General features: G+C 53.6%; 6 protein-coding genes across 6 annotated transcripts; 4 read left to right on the forward strand and 2 right to left on the reverse strand.

The window, feature by feature from the left end:
- Positions 1–278: 278 nt before the first annotated feature.
- Positions 279–3004, forward strand: MRS44_001456 (uncharacterized protein; the record flags this gene model as incomplete). The annotated part of the gene is made up of 3 exons (XM_046267352.2): positions 279–720; positions 769–999; positions 1047–3004. 3 exons carry the CDS (start codon positions 279–281, stop codon positions 3002–3004), a joined length of 2631 nt encoding a protein of 876 aa, XP_046138276.2.
- A 3388-nt stretch (positions 3005–6392) lies between these two features.
- Positions 6393–8033, forward strand: MRS44_001457 (uncharacterized protein; the record flags this gene model as incomplete). The annotated part of the gene is made up of 1 exon (XM_046270513.2): positions 6393–8033. One exon carries the CDS (start codon positions 6393–6395, stop codon positions 8031–8033), a length of 1641 nt encoding a protein of 546 aa, XP_046138275.2.
- Positions 8034–8858: 825 nt separating this feature from the next.
- MRS44_001458 (uncharacterized protein) lies at positions 8859–9960 on the reverse strand (the record flags this gene model as incomplete). The annotated part of the gene is made up of 5 exons (XM_065623708.1): positions 8859–9059; positions 9112–9249; positions 9333–9478; positions 9712–9737; positions 9923–9960. The coding sequence occupies 5 exons, from the start codon at positions 9958–9960 to the stop codon at positions 8859–8861; spliced, it is 549 nt and encodes a 182-aa protein (XP_065480139.1).
- Positions 9961–14416: 4456 nt separating this feature from the next.
- MRS44_001459 (uncharacterized protein) lies at positions 14417–15890 on the forward strand (the record flags this gene model as incomplete). Its single annotated transcript, XM_046267351.2, has 2 exons — positions 14417–14628; positions 14708–15890. 2 exons carry the CDS (start codon positions 14417–14419, stop codon positions 15888–15890), a joined length of 1395 nt encoding a protein of 464 aa, XP_046138271.2.
- A 595-nt stretch (positions 15891–16485) lies between these two features.
- Positions 16486–17415, reverse strand: MRS44_001460 (uncharacterized protein; the record flags this gene model as incomplete). Its single annotated transcript, XM_046274898.2, has 1 exon — positions 16486–17415. The coding sequence occupies one exon, from the start codon at positions 17413–17415 to the stop codon at positions 16486–16488; it is 930 nt and encodes a 309-aa protein (XP_046138270.1).
- A 585-nt stretch (positions 17416–18000) lies between these two features.
- On the forward strand, positions 18001–24111 carry MRS44_001461 (uncharacterized protein; the record flags this gene model as incomplete). Its single annotated transcript, XM_065623709.1, has 5 exons — positions 18001–18336; positions 18387–18828; positions 18875–22853; positions 23368–23613; positions 23682–24111. 5 exons carry the CDS (start codon positions 18001–18003, stop codon positions 24109–24111), a joined length of 5433 nt encoding a protein of 1810 aa, XP_065480140.1.
- Between the last annotated feature and the right edge of the window lie 1199 nt (positions 24112–25310).

The raw sequence follows: 25310 nt of genomic DNA on the forward strand, positions 1-25310 counted from the left end.
AGACTATCTATACTCTGTTCCCGAGTCTTGGATTTATAGACGTCTATTAGATTTCTCCTGACGATTCTTCGTTCCAGTGCCTGGACCTCCTTTCTTCAGAAGCATACATCTATCCCACCATTCCACGTCTTGAATTCCTTCCAACATTTCTCATCCTCTCTTGTCTGTTCATTGTCTGCATACGTAGAGCTGCGAACGGTATTCCAGCTGCGTCAAGCTTGTTCCTGTGAGCTCTCTTGCCGGCATTCCACTGCTGCAGCAGCAGTTACTCCTTTGCCATGTCTTCTTCATCACTCTATCACCCGCGGCCGGTGCTGTCGTCGCAGCGATATACACCTTCACCAGACTACCTTCAAGATGCTCGAAGAACCTACCACAACAACAGCCGCCTGCCTCTGCGGGAAGCCAACAGCAACGCGCAATCACACAACTTCAACGGCATGGTCTCGTGCTATCAGAGCCCTGTGGGCATCTCGCCCTCAGTGCCCCAAAGCCTCCCAGCTCCCATGGTTCCCTCACAGTCATTCGACTGCCTCTACCGCGTCCCTACACCACGAAACCAGCCTCGAGGCTTCCAGAGGAGGCCTCGAAGCGGCGTGAACCCCCTCTACTTCTGGCCTGCCTTTCGACAATACCGCAACCGGCAAGCACACAAGGATACCCAAAAAGATAAGGGTGGAGTGTGGAGGAGGCCAGAGCTCGAGGATGCCTTTGTTGACTGTAAGAATCCTTCCTATACTTGAAATGAACCATACTGACATGCTCTAGCTGTCCTGCTTATGCCTCACATGGGCCGTCGCAAGTTTTCCATGGGAGGAAAGCTCCACGGCCGTAACATGCTGATCAGCGAATACATCTTTGTCATCTGCGTTGCTATCCTTGGCAGCAAGGAAATCTTCCGAATCGACAACAGCAACGACAGTATTGAGCAGATGGGACGCAAGCAGGTGTCGAGCCACATGCAAGTGGTCAAGAAGTTCTTTGAAGATCTGCGATGCTGTAAGTTTGCATGGCCAGTAACCAGTGAATCAACTGACATTTGGCAGTCCACTTCCTATTCCCTGCTGAGGAGAAGAAGGAGCCTGGTTCAACCAACTCTGATGACTACTACGACGAGGAAGAGCAGGAGTCGTTCAAGTCCAACCCAGTTCTGACTGCTCTGGCAGAGGGCCGAGTTCCTGATGTCAAGCCCAACTACGAGTACTTCTCGCAGCTCCTGGCTCTTCAGTCTCTGATCACAGTCCGACCCAAGACGGCAGAGGTCTATGTCTCGTCGTCCGAGGTCAAGATCAGAGATGATATTGCCTATGATTCTCACGACACGCCTCTGGACCAGGAGTCTTTCCCCCACCTGAACAAGTACAGCAACTGCGATGACAGCCCTACTGTTCTTGGAAAGGATGTGCTGCTTCACGAGTATACTCGCTCGCTGGACCGGTCTACCTCTGCCTGTGTCAAGACGGTTACCCGGCGATGGCAGAAGGATGCGCCCGAGATCTATGAGACTCTGGATCTTCCCACCCGGGATGAGGAGTGTCTGCTCCTCGAGATGTGCGCAACTCTGGAGCTGCACGACCACGCCCGATTCCCCTCTGGGTCTGAGCTCACGGGCTTTGTTGAGGTGGCAATCACGCAGCCCAACCTCCAGAACCACCGGTGGAAGTGTGTGACGCGCCTCACCCGACCGGCTGAGCTGCACGGCGACGACAAGAAGCAGGGTGTGTACACCAACGAGACGGGAATCCACCGACGGGGATGCGGAGACTCCAAACCTGACTGTGACTGCCACAGCCGACCCCGACAGGACATTCACGTCCCGTTCCCCGCGGTAGAGTGGGCGAGCATCCTGAGCCAGGCGGTGCAGTACCCGGACGTGGAGCACCAGAGCAAGAAGGAGAAGCGGTCAAAGGGAGACGGCGACCGCAAGAAGCACGACCTTGACCGGGCCGGCAGCAAGCGCAAGCGATCCGAGGATGACGGTGATGCCGCCTCTTGGGCCCGGCGCGAGCTCACGGGTAGCGACCTCATCTGCAAGGTGGCCATGTACCAAGAGCTCTGGTCATGTGCGCCCGACTCGACGCGATGGGTTCGACAGGGCATCATCTTCTGGCGGTTCAACACGACCAATCAATGGTACAAGTACAACCCAGTGTTCAAGCCGGCTGGCACGTCATGGCGGTGGTTGACGGTCAACGACCCCATGTCCCGCTATCACCAGCAAAAGGCTCTCGTCTACCCGTCGGCAACAGTCTCTAGGGACTCCATCATGTCGCCCACGCCCTCCATCAACCAGCACATGACGGCGGCCATGAATGAGACGTTCAGCTCTGCGTGGGACACCAACGTGAGCCTGGCGCAGGTGCCAACGGTGCCGGCAGCAAACAATGGACTGACGCTGTTCGAGTCCTTCTCCAACGGGCTCGCTACGCCTCCACCAACAGCCGGCCTACAAGGGTCGTACCCGGCCAGCTTTGACCACGGCATGCCCCCGAGCACAGGCGTCGGCTTTTTGCCTTCAACGTGCAGCACGGCGGGCGAGAGCCAGTCTGTTGGGGGACACGCACAGAGCCAAAGCTACTACGATGTGCAGACGACGCTGGCAGATCTCAAGCCCGCCATGTCGGCAGTGAATCCCTTCCAGGGTCCAACTGCCACGACTGGACTGGACCTGTCAAACCCTCTTGTCTACGACAACTCAGAGTGCGACGGTCTTCAGGGCTGGGACATGCCGACGCTGGATGGGTGGTCAACTGGCACAGGGGCGGGATCTGACTGGGGCTCACAAGGTGCCAAGGTGGAACCAAGCAGCGACCAACCTTCGTTGTGGACACAGTCACAGTGGACACAGATGGGAGCAGATCGTGATGGTAGCCCACGGCCGATGAAGCGGCGCAGGGGGACACGATTGAGGGCCATGTGCCGGTCACGATGGCAGCTGGAGCATGGTGAACTGGGTATGGATGAGGTCACATTCGTCAGTCATTCACAAAAGGGAAGCATCTAAGAGAGCGAGTCATTGATGAGGATGCACGGGGGGTGGGGGGTGGTTGATGATGCATTTACGCTACAACGTCACAATGGTCATGGTCATGTACTGGTATTTGCGGGCGGCGTTGAGGGAGTATGAGTATGGGACATGAATTTTTGATCACTCACGACAGTAATACCATGTTTGGTTATAGAAACGACGGGCATATGTTATTTGATAGTTTACGAAGAGCCTTAATTTAGTCATGTTCAAGATTCAAGATTTCAAGCCAAGATGCGCCTCATGTTCTCGATGCGTCCAGGCCATCATTCCTGAGCCAACGCCGCAGAGCTCATCTGTCATTAAAGTAAGTTTGCACTTGACGGGCTCTAGCCGATCACTGCATCACGACCTGAAGCTAAAGCAAGGAACAGGAACAGTTGACAGCATTCCACGGGGGACGCAGGCACGAGGGGATCTTCAGGTTCGAAGGTTCCAAAGGGGCGTCTAAACGAAATGCCATGTCTCTCCACCAGGCGGGATTGGCAACAATATTGAAACACGTCTAGAAGGGGTGAGAAATCATCGAAGTTTTTCCCCTGTAAGAGGAGGAAACGAAACAGCCAAGGGAAAAGAAAAAAGGGCATTAGATCCAGGTAATCGGTTGACGCTAATGTCAAAAGAAAGGACAGACAGTCCGGGGGTGAGTGGGTGAGACATTGGCTTTTACACTTGTGAGCAAAGACACGCCCAGTGTGGAGGAGCAAGTGATGGAAGGAAAGCCTTTGATGTAATGATTTTCGCCAGGATTTTCGAGAAAATGAGAAAAGATATGAGATTGCCTTTGACGTAGGTGATGATCACGATGGGATGCTCTTTGTGCTACTTTTGGAAACGTGGGGTGGGAAAAGTTGAAACGGAGGAACAAAGGTTAACTAAGATCCATGACAAGGGAGGGGGTGTGCGGGAGGGGGAGAGAGAGATAGATGGGGATCAAGGGGGGGCGGGGTTATTGAATATTTGGACGATAGATTGAATTTGAGGATGAAGAGATATTGAGTTGAAGGAGTTGCAAGTGGAATGAATGAGCTGAGGGGGGTTTTAAAGTGAAGCTTTAGTGAAGCATCAAAGTGAAGGGACATTTTTGGTGTTGGATTGCAAAATTGCAAGATTCGTACTCCAGAGCGGGAAGATGGATGGGTCATATAAAAGATGAGGGGTTTCAACTGACTTGACAGGGTCTCTCATTCTTTGTTTGATAAAAACCCTGGTCAGTTGAAGTGGGTGAGGGAGTGTTTGCCTGTTTTTGCTTGTTTTGCACAACCAATGCACAACATTGGGCAACGACTGCATGAAACGGCAACCATCAAAGGAAGACCAGAGAAGAAGAGAGAAAAACACTCATTTCTAACAAGTCTTGTCAGATGTTTTGCTCCAAGTCACAAGTCGAGTGGCCTCGTGAAGAGATTTTTCTCGCAGGCGCTTCATCAAACATTGCTCGTCAATGCAGACGCGACCACTATATTGACCTTGTGGGACGATGACGAAGCTCGTTGAGCAAGATTGAGAAGAAAGATAAAGATAACAAGAGAAGAAAAGAGGGCATGTCCGGTTTCAAATATTCCTCAAGGCCTCGTCAGCGTTTAGAGTCTGTCTATTTCGGTGCCAGTCATCCATGAGCCCACAAGGCCGCGACGGTAGGCCTATGTATTTTTACTTCCCAGTATTCTGAGACACGGGACTGGGAGAGAAAAGTCTCAGCGAACCAAGACATCATCTATCCAGGGCCTATTATTCCCTGTACTTAATCCCTGTTGGTTTTGAGAGAGTGGTCGCCTGTGGGCCAATGGACCGCCGGAAGAGGGCGCGCTTGTAAACGGGGGCCAATTTCATTAGACGCCCGCGAACCCCAAACTTTTCTCCGGGCGCCAACAGCCAATACTTGTAGACCTGACAACTTGACCTCACACTAGGTTGTAAGTTGAGGCAAGGGTTCTAGACTCTTGACCCTCATAGCTATTCTTGGGTGAACCTAGACTCTGACCCGCGCCTGAATGAGGCTGTTCATCCAACCGGGCGGCTATCTCTCCCAGAGACTTGAAACACGGTCGTTTCCCTAACCCAGGGCCTTGAACGACTGAAGTCTGGACCATCGACATGGCCCCCCCTTGAGCGCTTCCCCAGACGAACAGAAGCAAGGAAGAGTCTGCCCATCAGGCCGGGTCGACCGTACCATCCCGCCTGTGCATTATGCGCGATGCTGTTGAGATCCATCCTAGCCGCGCCTTGTCTCTGCCAGGCCCGTTTCTATGACCGCCGCCGCGGTGCCCAACGATAGGCCATGGCTTCCTCTGGGCTCACGATATCAACTGCCCACCCTCCACTTGGTCTGTTTCTCAGAGTGTTTCGTTCACCGGGTGCCTGCTTGGTTATTGCCTGCTCTCAAAGAAAAAAATTTGCCGTCTTGTCTTGTGTGTCCACCTTTGTGTCATTGATTGCCTGCCTCTCGTGCGAGGAAAAAGGACCCCTTCATTACCACTCGTCCTCCCACGTCCAACAACAGCACCCCCGTCCTCCTCTTCCTCAACATCTCTGAGTCTGATCCATCCGGTTCGCTGTCGTACTTTCACTCTGTCGATAAGCTTTCTGCTTCACCCGTTCACAACGCGTCACTCTAGTTCGTGAGTCACGAACGTCAAAGATGCTCAACTAGAGGGGGTGATTCTCTTTTTCCTTTTTCTCTCTTTTTTCCTTTGTCACCAACTTCGATTCTATACTTTTCTTTCTTAAGCACTACAGCTTTTTTTTACTCCTCTTCACTCTCTCTCTTCAAGTTCAGCTGGACTGACTCTCTCAAACCTACGCTGGACGCCGGGGAACCCATCACAACTCGCTTCACACTCTGAGATTGTTCCTCACATCTCAAACAATACCAGTCACTTTTTCATCTTTCTCTATAGAGAAGGAATCTATAGAACCGAAAAGGGTTATTGAGTCGTCTATCGTTGGTCACGGGCTTCATTCAATAAAGCCGCTTGACACTGCCAAAGCCGAATCCATCCATCGACAGTGTTCACCAGCTGCCAAAGAGGGGAAAAAACAAAAAAGGCCCTTATTCACTCGCTGCTCTCGCGAACAATAACAATTGTTTTCCCTTTCATCAATCGGGCAACAATAAATCACCAGCTTGGGAAGCAAAAGTGACGGGCTTCCGCCTCCTCTGTCGCTCCTTTTCAGAGAAGGCCTCGTCATTTACATTCATTTCTACCACGACTTTGACCCGACTATACATTTCTACTCTTCTTCTTCTTCCCCCAAGCTTTTCAAACTTGCTCGAAAGCATCATCACCATCTCGACTCTACCAACAATACTTTGAAAGCATCCGACTATCGTCCGAAACACCAACAAGCGACCACTTTCATCATGAAGGTCTCCGCCTCCGCCCTCGCCCTCGCCGGCGCAACCCTCATCTCGTCTGCTTCGGCTCACTCGTGGGTCGAATACGCCTACAAGCTGGCTAGAAACGGCACCATGATTGGAAATATCGGTTTCCCTCGCGGATACGTGCCTCGCGACTCTACCAACCCTCCCTTTACCGACTCCATCCCCCAGAACATCCTGCCGGCTGCTGGACAGCCCGCTTATTCTGGTCAAGAGGTTCTTAACAAGTTCAAGCTTGAGAAGAACCCCCAACATCCCATGCTCGAGGCCTCCGCTGGCGATTACATCGCCATTATGCACCTCGAGAATGGCCACACTACCCTCCCTGAGAACCAGCCGAAGAAGCCCAAGAACCGTGGCACTCTGTACTTCTACGGCACTACCCAGCCCAAGGAGCAGGAGAAGCTCTTTGACGTCCACCTGATCTGGAACAAGGACGGCACTGGCGGTGACAAGCGCGGCCGCCTTATCGCTACGCGCAACTACGATGACGGCCAGTGTTACCAGCCCAACCCTGGCCAACTCAGCACCTCTCGATCCAGCGAGCTCGCCCCTCAGGGCGCCCTTCCTACCAAGGAGCTCGCCTGCCAGTCTGACATCAAGCTGCCCGACGACCTGAAGGCCGGCGACATCTACACCATCTATTGGTACTGGGACTGGCCCGATCTGAACACTGAGAAGATTAACATGGACGCCACCAAGAACGGCAAATTCCCCTGGGCTGGCACCTTCATGCGTGGTGAGAAGGATCCCAACGGCTTCACCATGGACGCCATCGCTCGCAACGAGAGCTACTCGAGCGTCATCGACATCAAGATCACTGGCGCCCAGGCTGATTCGTTTGTCGCCAAGGATGTGGAGAGCCTGGACTGGGTCGACGACCAGAACATCTACTCTGCTGGTATCGAGGCTCAGATGCGGAACAACTACCAGGTCGATGTTGACGGCAACGAAGGTGGCAGCGCTGTGCTTCCTTCGGCTTCTGCTCAGCCAACCTCACCTGCTCAGCCCTCATCGCCCGTCCAGCCCTCTGCTCCTGGCGTGCCTTCGTCGTCTACTCCCATCGGTGGTGGTGATGGCGTCGCTACGGTGACCGTCACCGAGACTGTGCGGCCGCCTGCCACTGTCACGACAGTTTATGTTACTGTTCCCGCCGAGTCCATGACCACTGGCCCTGCCGCTGAGCCCACGATTGATACCACCAAGACATCTACGACCACAATCTTGGTGACCAGGAGCAAGACCGCTGGCAATGGTGTCGTTACCTCGGTGGTCCCCAACCCCGTGGTCCCCAACCCTTCGCCCTCCAACCAGGCTTCTGAAGCTGTTGGCACTCCACCAACTGCTCCCTCCTCGTTCTTGACCTTCGTCACCTCCAGCCCTACCGCCGGCGCTACCAACGTCGAGCAGCCGGAGCCGGAGCCTTCGACTGTCTACGAGACCATCATCACTCACATCTCGACCAAGCCCTCGGCCACCGGCGAAGACGCCCCCGCCGAGCCCGCCCAGACTGTCGTCGAGACTCTCACCACCCACATCAACACACCGTCCTCCACCGTCATCAACTCCCCCCTCAACAAACCATCCCCGGTGGCCAGTTCCGCGAGACGCCCCTGCCCGTGAGCAGTGCCGCGCCGACCAAGAGTGGACCTCCCATTCCTTCGGGTTTCCTCCGCCGACGTGAGAACTGGGTGTTTGGCGACTTTTAGGCCACTTCATGTATCCCAAGCCCTCCTTTCGTGAAGCTTATAGGCTTCACTATACTATCACAGTCACGTACATATACGGCCGCGTCCCCTCCTATTAGGGGGAATAGGGAAACACGGCGAAAAAGGGGTCAGGCGCGCCGGTCGCATATAAACGGCGTTGGATACATGATACCACTATTGTTTGTTCTTAGCGAAAACGGCTCCTAATTCGGCCTCTTCTCTCTACTGTCTTAGGAACAGTGGAAGGAGAGGCGAACGGATGCCCATTTGATTTTCAGCACGGGATCTGATTTATTGCAATGTTTCTCTCTTTGGCTTGAGTAAGGGGAGCGAGTATACGTGGGATTTACGGGTGGAAACAAGCTCCTAGTTTAAAAAATTTCGAAAACGGTTCACACCAGCTCTTGATGTCTGACTCTGTGCTATGTGACTTGTAGAACGTGTTTGCAATGTTTCAGTGATTCCTTGTGATTGTGACTGTGAGAAGGTATCCTTCAGGTCATTTCGGCTGCCGGCTTAATACAAGGTGGCCGACGGTGTACACGCTGCACGCAATCTATCTCGTGAGGTACAAGTGACACATGGCACAGAGAGTGAAAAACGCCGACAATAGGGGAGTCGAGATGATATTCCGATGGGTATCTACAGTTCTGAAATCTCGATCCCTGTCCAGCCCTCGGACGTTACCAGGCCATATATGGTTGCATTGCCTCTTTCGTTCCTGTGTATCCGACGACAACTACATCTCACCGCACTGAGCAATCACCACATCCAGGTTGGGGACGTCCTTGCCACGGTAACCCGTCTTGGTGGCTTCCATCTTCTTGACAACGTCCATGCCGTCGACGACCTTGCCAAAGACGACGTGCTTGTTGTCGAGGAAGGGGGTAGGGACGGTGGTGATGAAGAACTGGGAGCCGTTGGTGTTGGGGCCGGCATTCTGTATAGTCATGTGAGTGTTTGAGCTGTAACAAAGGAGGGAAAAGACATACAGCCATGGAGAGCAGACCAGGTCGGTCATGCTTGAGGGTAAAGTTCTCATCCTCGAAGGACTTGAAGCCCCAGATACACGTTGAGCCGGTGCCATCTCCGTTAAGGAAGTCACCGCCCTGACACATGAAGTTGGGGATCTGTTTTCCGCAATATCAGCCTGCTTGTCCTATATGGAGCAATATGAAAGACTAAGGGGTGAACACGTAGGAGAAAAACTCACTATGCGGTGAAACTTGGAGCCCTTGTAGCCCTGGGGTCGACCAGCAGGGTTCTTAGACTCGCCGGTGCAGAACTGGCGAAAGTTTTCGGCAGTCTTGGGCACGACATCTTTGAAGAGCTCAAAGGTGATGCGGCCGAGGGGTTCACCTAGGGACGACGTGAGCTTGGGCTTCGGGTTGAAAGGTTACTCGAGTGAGATGAAGCTCAGTTGCAAGGCAACAATAGGCGAGCCTTGCACAACAACGCATGAGTGACCCATGGGAATAGCTTCATCTTCCGAATGCTGAGTCGGCCCCAGATAAAGCTCCGGACATGCCGGCTCGGGGCCGGAGCATGTAGGCCGAGGACGGAGGATGGGAGGGCGGACCGGGGGGACTAACCTCCGATGGTGATGTCGAAGAAGACGCTGCAAGGACGAGACCAGCCAAGAATCAGCCCACACACACTTTCTCTCCATGGACCAGACCTGACTCGAATTGCGCCCTCTCCACTGTTCGCTCTGCCGGGGGTGATGTGTTCTGCACCGCCACCTGAACGGGGATGTTGAGAGGGCGCGAGAGAGTAAAGACAGGAAGACGGGGAAAAACTCACAGAGGGTTTCCCGACTCGGGCAGTTGAGTAGGAGGCATCACGAAATGTTTGTAGGCGCGGTTGTACACGCCGATTCGTTGAGATGCTGATCACGTTCAAGAGATTGAATGTTTGTCAAGATGGACGCCGCTCGCTGCATTCAGGCTGCATTTGGGGTTTTTGCGTGGGGCAGGGATGGAGACACCCAAAAACCTAATTCGGAAATCGATACGGAGAAGCAGGGGAGGGCTTTTCACTGGTCCATTCTTTTCAGAGGCTTTTTTCTCTACAGGAGACTCCTGTTCGCTTGCATGTATTATTCGAGTGAGCACGGATGATTCTTCTTGGATCAAGAGCCGCTCAATGGTACGATTCTGTCATCCATGGCTTCACCTAGACCGCGGCTGAAGTCCTTTCTCCGCCCCGCGGTAAACGATACCCCATCATGAACCTAGGCCTAGCTCCAGGCGGGGGTGGCACCAAGGAGAGGAGAGGAGTCATGAAGCGATGCGACGCCGTCTCGTCTGGGCGCACACGCGGGGAAGCGGGAGAATGTGAGCCTGTTGTTGATGGCGTCTTGCTTGGCTGAGGGACTATTGCTGTCTGGCGCCCGTTGTGGAAGAGAGACCTGTTAAGCTTTTCCAGCCGGTTCGCGGGTCAATGAGACACCGAGCATTGGGATCGTCGAGACGAGGCGCCTGACTAATTGATTTAATGTTGGTGAGAGTCAGGGTCCATCCATCCTCTGAACAGAAATTGACAAGATCACTGGCAGACTAGCAGCCTCGCAGAAAGCCTGTGAGGCTCATCAAGAAGGATCATGAGGCCCGAGACAATTGACAGCTGTCATACACTTTACTGTCATGGCTGAGTAATAACATGATCTTGCGTCAGAAAGCCAAGAACTATAGCCTCGATCAGATACGCAACATGTCCAATACGCTGCGGGCGTATAAAAGATGCATGATTGATCTCTTTGCACAGCCCGATGTTGACGACGACAGCAACAAGGGCACCGGTACGCTCGCCGGCATTCGACTAGAGTAAAATTCCAAACTCCCCCAATTAACTTTGACCAAACCCGAGATTCCCGGTGTTTAGCAGCAACGGCCCAGAGTCAAGATCTGACGTGGGGACCTGTTTATTCGCTGGTCGTCTGACAGTCAGGCCCTTTTGGAGGATCCAATGGATGCGTCATAGCCCCGTCAGGAAGACCAGGAAGAAAGTCGTCAACTGCCGGGATGCACGGGAAGAAGATCAACAGGAAAAAGAACATCCGATGAATAAACAAAAAGAGACAAAAACGGACCCGAAGAAATGGAGTTGTGCATGTGCCCGTTGCTGCCGAACAAGCCGCTTCTTCCGTCGTCCGCGCATTCCGGCCGATTGGAGGCCCTTGAGTGGGCTTTGGGGTCTTATTCCCGTCCCTGGCAGCTCACTGCTGACCGCACCAGAGAAGAGGACGAGGCATTTTGGCGATCCAATCGCCACCGCGGAGAGCAAAGCAAGAACAAGGCCAGCCAGACGGGGTGCAGCGCAGCGCGCCATCACTGGGGCAGCCCATCCATGCAGCCAGCCCGCCAGGCTAGACTGGAACTGCAGACAAGAGGTGGTGAGCAACGCAACGAGACAACCCACACAGCTGAAATCGGCGCTAGGAGCCGTGTGAGAGCTTGCTGAGATGCACTGTGGTTTACCTCTGAATCCCTCGGTGGGTTCGTTCCCAGTTCGTTTCAGCGCCGGGCTCGAGGTTTCGGTGCGGGTTGGTTAGAGGGCCGCCCAGATTGTCAAGGACGCGCAAGATGCGACCTTGTTTACGATTTGCTCTCAAGATGACCATGTCGTCTGCATTGTGAGACAGCTGTCAATGGGGAACCGAGTTTCATCATAATACATGATTCTTTCCTTGGCTGTCACGTAGCACATTCATTTGCAGGAACATCGTCATTATCATGATCCTTGTGCATCCCTGGCATTGCGACACAAATCTACAGCCTGCGCGTGCTCAAAATCAACGGCGTTCGATCTGCGCATGCCGGCCGACTGGATATCTCGGATGGCTGGTTTCACAAGGGGGACAATCACGGGAGCTAGACCCGGAGGCTATCCCAGCAACTCGGAGCTCCTGCAACGGGCAGTTCTAGATCTACATGCGTTTGCCGCCACGGTGAGGTCAAGCTCAACCAAGCTTTTGGGATAACCCGTGGGCTGCGCTGCTTGTCTAGACCCTTGGGGGCGGTCGACAGCTGACCATCACAACATCAGCCCCCTTTCTGCAGAGATAGGAGAATGAGATAGGGGCAATGTTCTTGATCATGCCTCTTACTCGACGGATAGCTAATGACGATGCCCGGACTTGTAAAGGTAGAATAAGGAGCATCGCGCGGGCCGGGCGGGACGGGGCTGAGACAAGCTGGGTCGGCATCAAGTGGAGAACAGAAGGCCGCGAGAAGCGCGGTCGGTCGAGGTTTTGGGCCGGAGGAGCAAGCGAAGAAGAAAAAATTCAAAGAATAATAAACAATGCACATGAATAGCAGTGACAGCTCCTGACGGTCTAATCCGGCTTCTCGGAGAGTTGCGCTGGCGTGTTGTCGAGTGGCGACTTTTATCATGACGGGTGGTGAGATGACGGCATGCGAGGTGAGGACAGCTAGCTCTCTGCTTGACAAGGGCGACGAGATGCTTGTCGATAGCTTCTCAATTGAAGGCTGCAATATCAATAGAGTTTCCCTCAGGAGCGGCTTCTCCCACAACCCGCGAGCCGCCGACAATCAAAGCTCATCTTTTTGCCAGAGATCGCCGTCAAACATGGAATCAAAAGACAACGACCCGCTCCGGGGCCAGGAGACCCCCGTCATCCCCGTGCTTTCAGTGCTTCAGGGCTCCACCTCCCCCGCGGCGCTGCGCCACGAATGTCAGCGGCAGCAGAGGGAAAGGTGAGCTTTGCCCGGCGTAAAGATGCGTTGCGGAGGAGCCCATTAGTCCATGCGAAAAGGGACCTCCGTCTAGACCCTTAGAAGAAGTCTAATACGAGCGTCGTCATCTCAAGGGTGCTGAAACCTGCGGTGTGCTGCGTATGCGTATTGTGCTGTCCTGTAGACAAGTTGAGGCCGGGACGAGCGAGGACGGATGGAAATGTCATTTGCGTATGGCACGGCGTATCAACTGGCTGGCCTGGTATTGGAGGGAGCACGGTTGCCAACACGAACCATTATCCCGTCGAGTGAGGTGAACCATCCCCTGTTGTGGCTGTCACACACTCCAGATGCTGAAGCCTCTTAGCCGTAACGAAGAAACCCATTCATCCAATCCGCTTGTATTGTTGTTGATTGAATCACAAATCCGGCCCAAGCCAATACGCCAAGTCCGAGACCACAGCGCGAACAAGCAAATGCTCGATGCTGTGTTGAACGGGTCTGGCTGCTCTTTAAAATGCCTCGTCGACCCATTGTACATATGTATCTCGAGTCCTCCCTTTAACGGCGCAGCAGTCGAGGCCCCATCAAAGAACGAAAAAACAACAATAACGAGAGATAAAAAAGTCTCGCCAGTCTCGAAGCGGCAGGCCATCCCACCAACCACCGAACCGTCCGCGGGCCCCGACCTCTCAGAAATCACCACCCCAGACTCCAGAGGCACAAAGAGGCATTTTGAGACGAGACGGAGAGGGATTCCAGCCACGGACATCAGACCGCCAGCGGGTCACAGCGGCCGGGGCAAAAAAGCATTCGGTTGTTCTGTGTCGCACAGGCAGATTGTGGAAAGACTTGGCCCGTCCATCCATCCCCCCTTGCTGTAGAGGCCCCCCTGTCAGTAACGCCAACCTCCAGCGACCTCCCTCTTTCAGGCCGGTCTCTCCACTGCCCGAGGGCATCTCCAGAATCTCTAGGCCCGCCGTGAGGGAGGGCCCCTCCATCATAGGCCCTGTGCTCCCGGGCTGAGAGCGTCAGGCCAGGTCCCTTGCACAGTGTTCACCACGGCGTTGGCCCCACACACCTATCGTCCTCGACCACTCAGATCCCGTCATTCCACCCCCGGCCCGGTTTCGCTCGCCCCATCCCCCATTCCTCCTTCGTCGTCCTCTGCTCTTGCTCTCTTTTTATCCAGAGGGCGTCCACACTCGCGCCTGCCCTGGGATCTCTTCCCTCTCTTGCCTTGTCCTGCCAACTCCACTGCACCTCCGCCCTCCGCCGCTCACCCCATCAAACCTACCATCATCATCCCCTCGTTTTTTCTTCTCTCGCTTGTACGAGGAGGAAAACAAAAAGATCAAAAGTTTGGCTGCGGATACCTTTTCTCGGCTCAAGGTTGATCGTTTGATGTTGAGGCAACCGCTGGAATAAAGTGCCTGGCCCTGCATTTGCCGTGCTGCACCCACTGCGCCAGGCGCCCTGGTCCCTCCGCGAGAGTTTCTGGCCTTGAACGGCCCATGGTACCCGTACGGCAGCCCGAGAGTCAATTCGAGCCAGCCTTCCATCGCTCTGTGTCTGCTGTCGCTCTCCTCCGACCGTAATCATGGCCGTCATCAATCAGTTGTTGACCGAGGTCACTCACATCGTCGCCCGCGCCGCCGCTCCCGAGGACTCCTCCTCAACCACGTCCTCCAGCGCCAGCGCCCAGACGAGCGAGTCCGAAAACCGCGACAACAATAACAGCAATAATGGGTCTAGCTCACCTCTTTTATTCTTTGTTGCCCTCGGCTTCGGTGTCGTGTTTACGAATTTATGGTGAGCTCCGCTTGCGTCCAAATCACATGCACTGTGGCTGGATTGCAAAAGATGCAACGCCACTAACAACTTTTCTCAGGATTATTGTCGGTGTCAAGTACTGCTTCCGATATAACGCTCGGAACCGCGCGATGCGAATGAACGAAGACGGCGAACCCATCACCCTCGAAAACATGCCTCGGCCTCATCGTCGACGTCGTGAGAAGAAGTTGATGACGATGGACGAGGTGAACGACAAGTTCCCCATGATGAAATACAAGACATGGGTCTCCGATCGTGCGAGGGAAGGTCTTCCCACCACTGGCGGCGTTTCGGCTCCCCCGACCCGACCCAACAGCATACGAGAAGCCGATGGAATTGTGCCAGACTTTTCAGCCAAGGAACGCGACTCGACCGATGGACGACCATCTACCAGTGCCGTGGCGAGGGGTGAAGGTGAAGCAACGGGAGCAAACAATACAACCGAGACACCGGCACCTACTACCGCTGCGGCTGTAGTAGCTGACGAGAAGCCCAAGGATGAGAAGCCTAAAGACGAGAAACCCAAGGAAACCACAGCCACACCCGCCGAGACCGGCCAGACCTCGACTGAGCAGACAACAAACAACAATCAGCTTCAGCGAATTTCGAGTGAGGATACGGATGATGACGACGACCATATCGATGGTGCCCTGCCACCCGAGTGTTTGGAGGCCCCCGGTGATACCTGTGCTATTTGCATTGATACACTGGAGGATGATGACGACGTCCGTGGACTGACTTGTGGTCACGCCTTCCACGCCGTCTGTCTTGACCCATGGTTGACGAGCCGCCGAGCCTGCTGTCCGCTCTGCAAGGCCGACTACTATGTCCCCAAGCCTCGACCTGTTCCCGAAGCCTCGAACGATGCCAACGCCAACAACGGATCCAGCTTTGATCCCCGGAACAACCCTCGCTTCAACCTTCCTGCTGCGATTCGTTCTGCTTGGGTCCGGGGTCCTCGTAGTGCACAAAACGCAACTCCGACCCCAGAAGCTCCCCAACGCCGGCGATCTGAGCGAAGACCCGAGGGTACAGAGCAGGCCACACAACCTGATCAGACTCAGCAGAGTCCGGAAGCTACTCGGGCGTCGAATGGCGGAGTGCTGTCATCCGTACGCGGCGCCTTCCGCTTCGGTCGACGACGACAAGAGCAGCCTCCCAGTCAGAACAACGGCGCTGCCGAGACTGTAACACCATCACAACTTGAGGCGGCAAATCGTCCCGCGGCTGCTGCTCAATAAATGTGGCTTTCCGTTTTCCATTCTTATTACATAACGACACGATATTTCTCGCTAGCGATGGTTTTCTCTCTTTTTTACCCGGCCGTCAAACGCAGGGCACAACCGTCATGAATCTTCTCACTATAAAGCACTCGACTTTTATGACACGGCATGTTTGTTTCAGACCGCATAAGATACACGTGGGACAGCAAGATGGGTATGAGGTAGGTATGTGGATGATTATCCGAGGACGTATAGGGCTTGATGAGCTATATATACCCCTGGTAAGGGCATGCGAGGGACCGCTGGCTTCGCATGCATCGAGGTAGAGGGCAAGGGTCTCGTGGGGGGTATCCTGATTTTATCAAAGGCTTCATGTGTAAGACAGGAGGTATTGTACTTGCATTGGGCTGGAAAATATGGTTTCAGCTAGGAAGGAATGGAGCGGCGGAGTTTGGTGATTATGGGCATCTTCGATAGGCAGATGGTACAATAAGAATTTGTTCCATCTATATTTCTTGAATCCTCGTATCTATCGTGACAAATGACACCGTGACATGTAAACGCCGTTACAAACCAATCACACTGTGCATCAAACTACTGCAGTGTTGAGGTACTACAAGTAGGATCCTTTCTGAAATCTGCCTCCAAAGTTAGCAGCCTTGTTCATCAGCTCCCTCCTCTGAGCCGTCCCGATTTTCCCGCCTATTGCCATGTCCTTTTCTCTGTCGAAGCCTCGTTTACTAGGGTCATCCTCCTCCTCGGCCTTCTCTCCATCCTTTTCCCTCCGAGCTTGATGCTCAGCGTACAGACTCTTGCCTCTTTGAGACTCAATGTTGGCAGATATCTTGCGATTCCGCTCCTCTTCATCCTTGGCCAAGGCCGCCTTTGGATTCGTTTCCACCGTCTTGTCGCCGCGCCCAAGTACCGAGTCCTGCAAGCGCTTGAGTTTTTCTTCAGGGGTCTCTGTCCAGATGGACGACACGGTCGAGGGACCGGACGAAGAGGCTGGTTTGGAGGCGAATTTGCGATTGCGCATCTTTGTTGGGTCGCGCTCCGAGTATCCAGACGCAGACGGTGGCGCGAGCATCCAGGAATCCCGCTGGGGAGCTGGCTCAGCTGCAGGGAGTTGTGGTCCTATCGTGGGTTTGTTGGCGTTAGAGGCACCGGGGAGAGCAGGGCCGTAGTCATCTTCTGAATCTGAGTCTGAGTCGGGACCAGGATCAGGGCGCGTTGAGAGATCAGCAGGCGGCGGCGCAGGACCAACTGTTCGTTTTGGCGGTGCTGGTCCGGTATCTGAATCTGAACCCGAGTCGAGATCTATCTCATCTTTGTTGGACGGTGGTAGTGAGGGGCCGATAGAGGCCTTCTGGGGTGCAGGCGCGCTGGGGCCGTAGTCGTCGTCTGAATCGTCGAGGTCGATCTCGTCCTTATTCTTTGCTGGCGACTCGCTTCGACGATGCTTGCTTGGAGGTGAAGCGTCTCTTTCTGGTGTGCGCTTCCGTTTGGACAGATGTGGTGGTAGCTGGGGTCCAATTGAAGACATTTTGGGCTTTTATGTACAAGACTACGTTTCAAGAAACAGTCTGTCGCGTCGTGATGGGGTGTAGCATTAAGAATGGAAGCTTCCATCATGTGGGACTCCCGTCGCGATGGCATGCCACCCCCAGAAAGACGTCACAGCGCAGGGGGTCCGGAGAATCACCGGCCCGCTCCAGGCGTTTCTCTAGGCTGTCTGGCTGCCTGTTCGGCTGCGCCGCGACCTACCAACCTCCACTGTTAAGGCACCAAAACGGGGCTTGCATGCGAATTACGAACTACGTAGCTCGACATAGCTCCAACTTGCGCACGTCTTGGGAAATCGAGGCTTTTGAGCGAATACGTCCGAGCAGCTGTTGCATGAAAACGACAGAAGCAACCGGTTAATCATTTCTCTCCTCAGCTCAACGTACGAGAGCTGGGAAGCCGCCGCGTTGCCCCTCCGACACGAACCCTCGAACGAGCTCCATACCTCACTACCCGACCACTCCTGCGTCGTCGCAATCACAGCCACCCAGCAGCTTTCCCCCTACGCAGGCCATGACCTCGACGCGGTAGTGTTTGCGCATGCAGTGATGGAAGCCACGGAGCAATGGCCGATCCAGAAGATTTGTCTCTTGCGGGAGACGTAGGCTCGGACAATGGCGACACGATAAACGATGCGCCGGAGGAGGCTGGTGTTGGTGTTGGTGGTGGTGCTGTTGGTTCACTCGACTCGGACGACGACGAGCCAGATCATCATCCAGCACCAGTCGCCATAGGGAACGGATCTGTGACGAATCGATACCGCGAGATCATGCAACAGCAACATCAGGATGGTTCGGATGTGAGCTCTCTCGGTGGGAGCTCCTTTCATGGGCTTCCGAAGCGAGCCGGGAGTCCGATCGACTCGGTCTTATCGGGACCTGATGATACTCCATCGATCCAGGTGGGAATACATTCGCCTTTGCTTGTCTAGGCTCGTCTAACAGACTATAGGGTTCCTTTATCTCTTCACCTGGCAGCAGTATTCTCCCATCTGTAGCCTCGCGCCCCGGCTTGAGTAGTCCCTCGCCTTCATTCAGACCGTTCGACCGTCGATTCCAATCCCGCATCTCCTCATCCGCCAACCACACTCCTCGCTCCTCATCGCCGGGCTTCCCCTTTCTTTCCAGCCATAGCCGCAATGTCTCCCTTAGCTCTCAATTCCTCCTCGACCAAGCCGACCTCGAAACGCCAACGCCACCGTGGGAGGTGGTGCGCTGGACGAGGCTGCGGAAGCTGAACAGCCATGCTTTTTCTGAAGCGGGAAAGCGAAACTTTGGGTCGCCGACGTGTCTTGCTGTGTCGGCGACCATAGTGTTGGGAACGTCCAAGGGAATAATACTTGTGTTTGATTACAACCAAAACTTGAAAATGATCATTGGCCCAGGAACCAAAGGTAAGCTCCAATGCGTGCTGGTGGACGAGATACTGACATGAGATAGCCGTCGAGTCTGGGCCGATCACCGCCATCGCGATCTCCGCTGACCACACCACGATTGCTGGAGGACATGCAAATGGAAACATCTTTACCTGGGACACGAGCCGCGCATCGAGGCCGTTCTTGACTATCCCGCACTTGGACCCTTCGCATCTCACCAACCGCACGGCTGATGGCCATATGCCTGGTGTCTCAGTCACACACCTTGGCTTCCTAGGAACTCGGCACACGGCTCTTGTCTCAGCTGATGATCGTGGCATGGCGTTCTCGCATTTGGCGACTCGAGGAACGGGCGCACTTGGACGGACTGTCAAGACGCACAGGATCCTCGGTCGCTACCCAGATGCGCCAACCCCTGCAGGGAAAACGGTCAAGCCCAGCACTGTCCTCGCCTTTTCGCCTCTGCCCCTGGGCAACGTCGAGTGCTCGACAGATACGCTGGGTTTGACGGCCATGTTGACGCCTTATCTTCTGGTCATTGTCTCGACCACTCCTGTGGCCCAAACCCAGCACAAGTCGGCACGTCCCAAAGATGTTCCGCCACACAGCGCTATGACGGGCTGCTTGGCCTGGTTCCCGGCGGTCAAGCTAAAGGTTCCAGACCCTCACACTGGAAGCGACATTTCCAAGGTGAAGCTCGCTTATTGCTGGTCGAATATCCTCACGGTGTTGGATGTGGACGAATATCCCCGTGAAGATAAGGACCAGCCTGCCTCGTACAGGTTCAAGGCGCGAAGTCGATGGAAGTGCGAGGAGGCGATTGTTGCTGTGCAATGGCTAAGCCGGTCAGTGCTTGCAGTTCTCACCATCTCACAGAGGATGATTGTTCTTGAGGACAGGAGCATGCGCATGACAGAGGCTTTTGACCTGCTGCAAAAGTACATTTACCACACCGACCTATTCTCAAAGCAGCTGCATACTCTCGTCGAGCAGCTGGATGAAAACGACTCGACCATGCATGGAGTTGTTGCTGATGCGTTCTACATGAGCTTCAAGGCATACAAGGGGAGGATATTCACCCTCGGCTTCAACGAAGTGTCAATTGGTGCACTCTCAAACTGGGCGGACCGGCTCATTGCCATGATGGAGAATGGTGACTACATTGGTGCCATTCAACTGGCCACCTCATACTATACTGGCGACGCCGACAAGCTCACAGTGGGATTGCCTGAGGACCCCGTGTTGCGCCATTCCATGGTTCGAGACAAGATCATGGAGATCATCAGTGCTTCATTGAAATACGCCTTTGGACAACGTCCAAAGAATCCTGAGACGTATAACGACGAGCATATGAAACAGCTGGCGGAGACGTGTTTCGCCGCCTGTCAGAGCATTAACAACACAGACTACCTCTTCGAGGACATGTACGATTGGTACGACGATGCCGACATTGGTGGCATCTTCCTCGAGTGCCTTGAGCCCTGCATCCTTGAAAAGACCATCTCGATTGTGCCTCCTGCAGTGGTCAAAGATATGGTTTCACACTATGTCAGTCGAGGATGGGAGAGTAGGCTTGAGGAGATGATCTGCCATATGGAGACAGCAACGCTTGATCTGGATCAGATAACTCTCCTGTGCAAGCAGCACAGCCTGTACGATGCCCTCATCTACGTGTGGAACCAGGCCCTCGGCGACTACATCACTCCTATGATCGATCTCCTTACTCTGTTGGTCCCGCTCATGGTGGATGGAGACTTTGCAGCGAGCAACCCGGCAGATGATTTTTTCAGTATCAACGCCTTCAAAATGTTCCCTTACCTCTCTTACACTCTAACTGGAAGAGTGTATCCAAACGAGGAGCCTATGAGCGACGAGGTGGCGATCAAGGCAAAGGCTGAGATTTACTGGTTTCTTTTCTCGGGAAGAACCATCACTTGGCCCAGAGGTAGCGGACAAGAGTTCCGCACCATCCCCGACGCTGACTCGCAGCCTTCGTTCCCATATCTTCGCATGATCCTGAAGCTTGACGCGCCCAGTTTCTTGAGTTCGTTGAACGAAGCATTCGAGGATCCATTCTTGAATGACTCAAATGACATGTACATGAATGGAGGGACCAAGGATTTGCCTGAGGAGTTGATCTTTGGACAGACCATAAACCGACAGTACGTTCTGTCGATTCTCCTGGATGTCATGAACCCTGATGACTTTGCTCCCGAGGACACCATCTATCTCGACATGTTCATTGCACGAAATCTCCCCAAGTTTCCCCAATACCTCCTATTCTCGGGCACGACACTCTCACGCGTACTTACTGGGCTCTGCAACTATCCCGGGCATGACCTGGCGGAGGATGCGCAGCTCAGCGCCGAGTATCTTCTATCTGTCTATCATCCATCAGATATGCCGGATCTGATGCCATTGTTCAAGAAGGCAGGCTTCTATCGCATTTTGAAGCGCATCTACAAGACCGACAAGCAATACGGCAAGCTTGTTCAGACTTATTTCGAGGACCCAGAAGAGCAGGAGTCGGTGTTTGAATGCCTCGCGGATTGCCTGCGGCCCCAAGCGGGTTTGAGCGCTCGCCAGGTCAACGATGTTCTCGTTGTTGTCAAGGAGCATGCTCGAGATCTCCTAGAACTCGGCGCCGAGGACGCAGCAAAAACCTTTGTCGCCCAAGAACTGGAGCTTCATCAACATATCCTCGATTCGGCAGAAGACGCGAAAGACTTGCAGCATACGTATCTGAAGACCCTGTTGGAGCCTGAGGAGGCAGCGCCGGAAGACAAAGCGACAGCGGCGCGTGACCTTGTCGAGCGCTATGTTCAGCTAATGTGCAAATTTGAACCGGCTCATGTGTCAGACTATGTCGGCTTGGTGCAGTCCACCAACTTGAGGCTGGAGAAACTGCTCCCGACGATGGAGGAAACGGGCGTGATTGACGCAGCTGTTGTGTTGATGGCCCGCGAGGGCCAGGTCAAGGATGCCATGGAGCGACTGGTCAAGCACCTTGGAACTCTGGAATCGGCTATGCAGGGCCTCTTGGCCGGCGCCGCAGACCAAGACAACGGGCAAGCTCTTGGATACGCTGCAGAGGATTTGCTGCAAAGCCTCCAGAAGTATGTGCACGTTGGTATCTGGCTGTGTCAAGGCCAGACCAAGTCTTCGTCGAAAAAGACCAAGGTGGTGCAGAAGTCGAAAGCACCAAAGTCGGCAATCGAGGCACTGTCACCTGACGAGGCCCTCTGGCTGAGTCTGATCGACGCCTGTGTTCAGATCACCAAGAAGCTATCTCCAGCAATTAGCTCTGCCGCAGACCTCACCAGCAGTGACGACAGTTTTGACGAGGAGAAGCTGGTTGCCCTCCTCCGCTCGCTCGTTCAGCACACGTTCACGTCGCTGCTCACCGCGACTTCGAGTCAGAATACGTCTCAGCCAGGGTCCAAACTCTTGTCGAATGCAGGATCCAACCTGTCCTTTCTCCGCATTCTCCGGGCCTTCCTGACACAAGCGGCTGCTTCGTCACCGAACCTAGCTGACCTTCGAGCCGTCCTCGGGTCCATATTCTCAGCGTACGCATATGAGGAGTCAATTCTCGGGCTGTCAAATCGCCTTCTTGAGCGCAGCCTGTTTGTCAATGTCAAGGAATCAGTTGAACTCCGACAGAGAGGTTGGCGGCCCAGGGGATCCACGTGTGAAGCGTGCCACCGAAGGGTCTGGGGACCTGGAGTTGCTGGTGCGGCGGTGTTTGAGGCGTGGGAAGACAAACAGGCGATTGAAGAGGAGAGGCGGAAAGAGAGACAGGCTGACGCGGCGGAGCGAGCCAAGGGTAATGCTGGAGAATCAGACCCCAGGTCTAAGGGCAAGGGAGTCGACATGAGACCGTCGAGCATGCTTATCGAAGCAAGCAGCGGCGCCGTGAGCGGCACTAAGGACAAGCCGATGGGGCCACTGGTGGTGTTGGCGTGTCGGCATGTCTACCATCAGAGCTGCCTGGATGAGCTGCAGGAGCGTCAGGAGAATGGAGTTGTTGGGAGGGAGAGGGAGTATAGATGCCCGATTGATGGGTGAATTCGGGGTTTTTAAGAGGAGGCTCTTGTACAATCTATATGGCATAGAGACCCAAAGAGATGGATTAATGATGATGAATTCCTTCGATATATAGTAGAATGAGTGCATGAATGATGTGGAGCCAGTGATCATGCTGGTGAGTTGGACATTATGCGTTGATGGTAGAACGCTGCTGTGAGAGGCCACGTTGAGAAGGTTGGGTAGTATGCATAAATTAAGCGTATCATTGGTTTGTAAAGTAACATTGACTTTAACTAAGACAACATAGGCCGCTAAAGTCAGGAAAGTATGAGAGAAACGTTTGAAAGCTTCCAGTTTGGTGAATTCAGGGTAGTGCAGATAAGCTTCCGGGGAGGCGTAGTGCAGGTGGCGTACCTGCGCTAAGCTAGGATGCACATAGCGGATGTACCCGGTATCTGAGGTGCAGTGGCCTCAATTGGATCGACGTCACACGCTGAGATCGCATCCTTTTTAAACCTTGCATCGTAGATTTCACATTGCGACCGCCAGCATGTCCCTCAGCTCCGACGAAGAGGACGAGATCCTCGGCGACAACCAGAGCACCAGCTCGTCTGGTGAAGACTCTCCCCCGCGGCAACTATCGCAGAATCTGTTTGCGCCGCCTTTCTACGGTCGCCCTCCTACGCCTCTCCCCCTTCGCCATCGCTCACATCCCTCCTACGACCGTCGCGACCTACGACTCCAGATGCATCCGATGATGACGCAATGGCGCCTGTGCCGCGCGCGGCGCCGAAAGTCCCGACGTATGAATACTACGGCTTTGTGCTGTACCTCTTCAGTAGCTTGACATTCCTCATCTACCTACTCTGGGGCTACCTCCCATCGCCGTTTCTGCATGCTCTGGGCATTGACTACTACCCGAACCGATGGTGGGCGCTGGCGATCCCTGCATTTATCGTCATGACGGTCGTATACATCTACGTCGCACTGGCGGCCTACAACACCGAGATGCTGACAGAGCCGCTCTCGAGCGTCGAGACCATTGTCGACGGCGCGGGCAAGCTGGCAGAGATTGATGCCAAGGGGAGACTGCGCGGGGGAAGGAACCGTGAGCGCAAGGTCGAGGGGAATGGGAAGCTGCGGTGGCGCGAGATCTGGAGCGAGGGGACGGACGCCGTCATGGATATTCCGCTGGCTGGTGTCTGTGAGGTTTTGTATGGGGAGGGGAGGGAGGAGGAGGATGAGGAATATGCATACGAGGACCAGTCATGATTATGGTCAATTCGGCAACTGTATGCGATATGTGTTCATGGAACGGAGTAGTTCTGCCTATTGCATGATCAATAATAGAGACTTCAAGAATAGAGAAGCTATTCCGATCACTCCGTGCCAGAGAATTACAGGTACACTGTGAGCGGAATATGCCCCACTAATGTTCATTCATGATATCCTAGGAAGTCACAAAGAATCATTTCATCCAATCATTGTCATCAACTGGTGAAGCATTTATCAAATCTGCGCAAGGTTAAAGAGATGTCATGTCGAAGATTTCCTTTTTGAGCCTTTGCCAAACCATGCCATATTATCCCATAGGAACATGCTCATGTTGACTGAATCCCCAAGGCTCAATTGGGACACATGTTTTACTGAGCTAGAGAAAAATGCGACATGTTCAACAATGGCCTTGTCAGGATTTCTGGCATTTTACAGTTCTCTTTCTAATCTTATGTTCAAGAATGCCATAATTCACAAGTTTGAACAATGTTCTAGTCGTTGTTGGTGACTGATGAGCGTTTTGGATTTGGCTTCTATCTGGATTTGGGACATCCTGGCATTATGCCATAATAAAATTAGACGCAACTGAATGAGCTAAGTTTGCTCGTAGCAACTCTGAATTGACTTGAAAATTTTCTCACGAGGTCAATCAATTGATCATTTACTTAAAATTACCCATGCCGCGTCTGCTTTGGTTTAGTACCATTAATGGAGTGGGTGAGAATGCGCCGCAGATGACACTTAGACATTGATGTTGGTCTCGCTGAGAGCAATTTGTATAGATGGCCGCTAGCGAAAGCATTAAAACACACTGTCACTAAGTATAAAGAAACGCAAGTCTAACATATAAGAAAAAAACCTAGTATTGACACAGTATCCCTTTCAATAATGAGAAGCCGGCCACAGGGTGGACGATCTGGGTTGACATTACGTATGCAAACTTCTATCTCGAGTCCAGGATCACCTCATTCTTCCATGTCTAGGAACGACGGTACTAATTGAGATCTGTGCTAGGTGCTTCTCACCTGAGCCTATCATCCATTTGTCTAAAAAATCATCCTAGATGTTTAATAAAGGGTATTAGAGACACTAGTAAATGGGTTTCTAGAAGTATTACTCTAACCTCTAGGTTAGGAGTAGGAAGCAGGTTTAGTTCTGTAGGGTAAAAACATTCGCGCACTTAAGTGCATGTTAGA

This window comes from Fusarium solani (genome assembly GCF_023522795.1).
Source record: "Fusarium solani strain SB1 chromosome Unknown bctg00000000, whole genome shotgun sequence".
NCBI classification, from domain to species: domain Eukaryota; kingdom Fungi; phylum Ascomycota; class Sordariomycetes; order Hypocreales; family Nectriaceae; genus Fusarium; species Fusarium solani.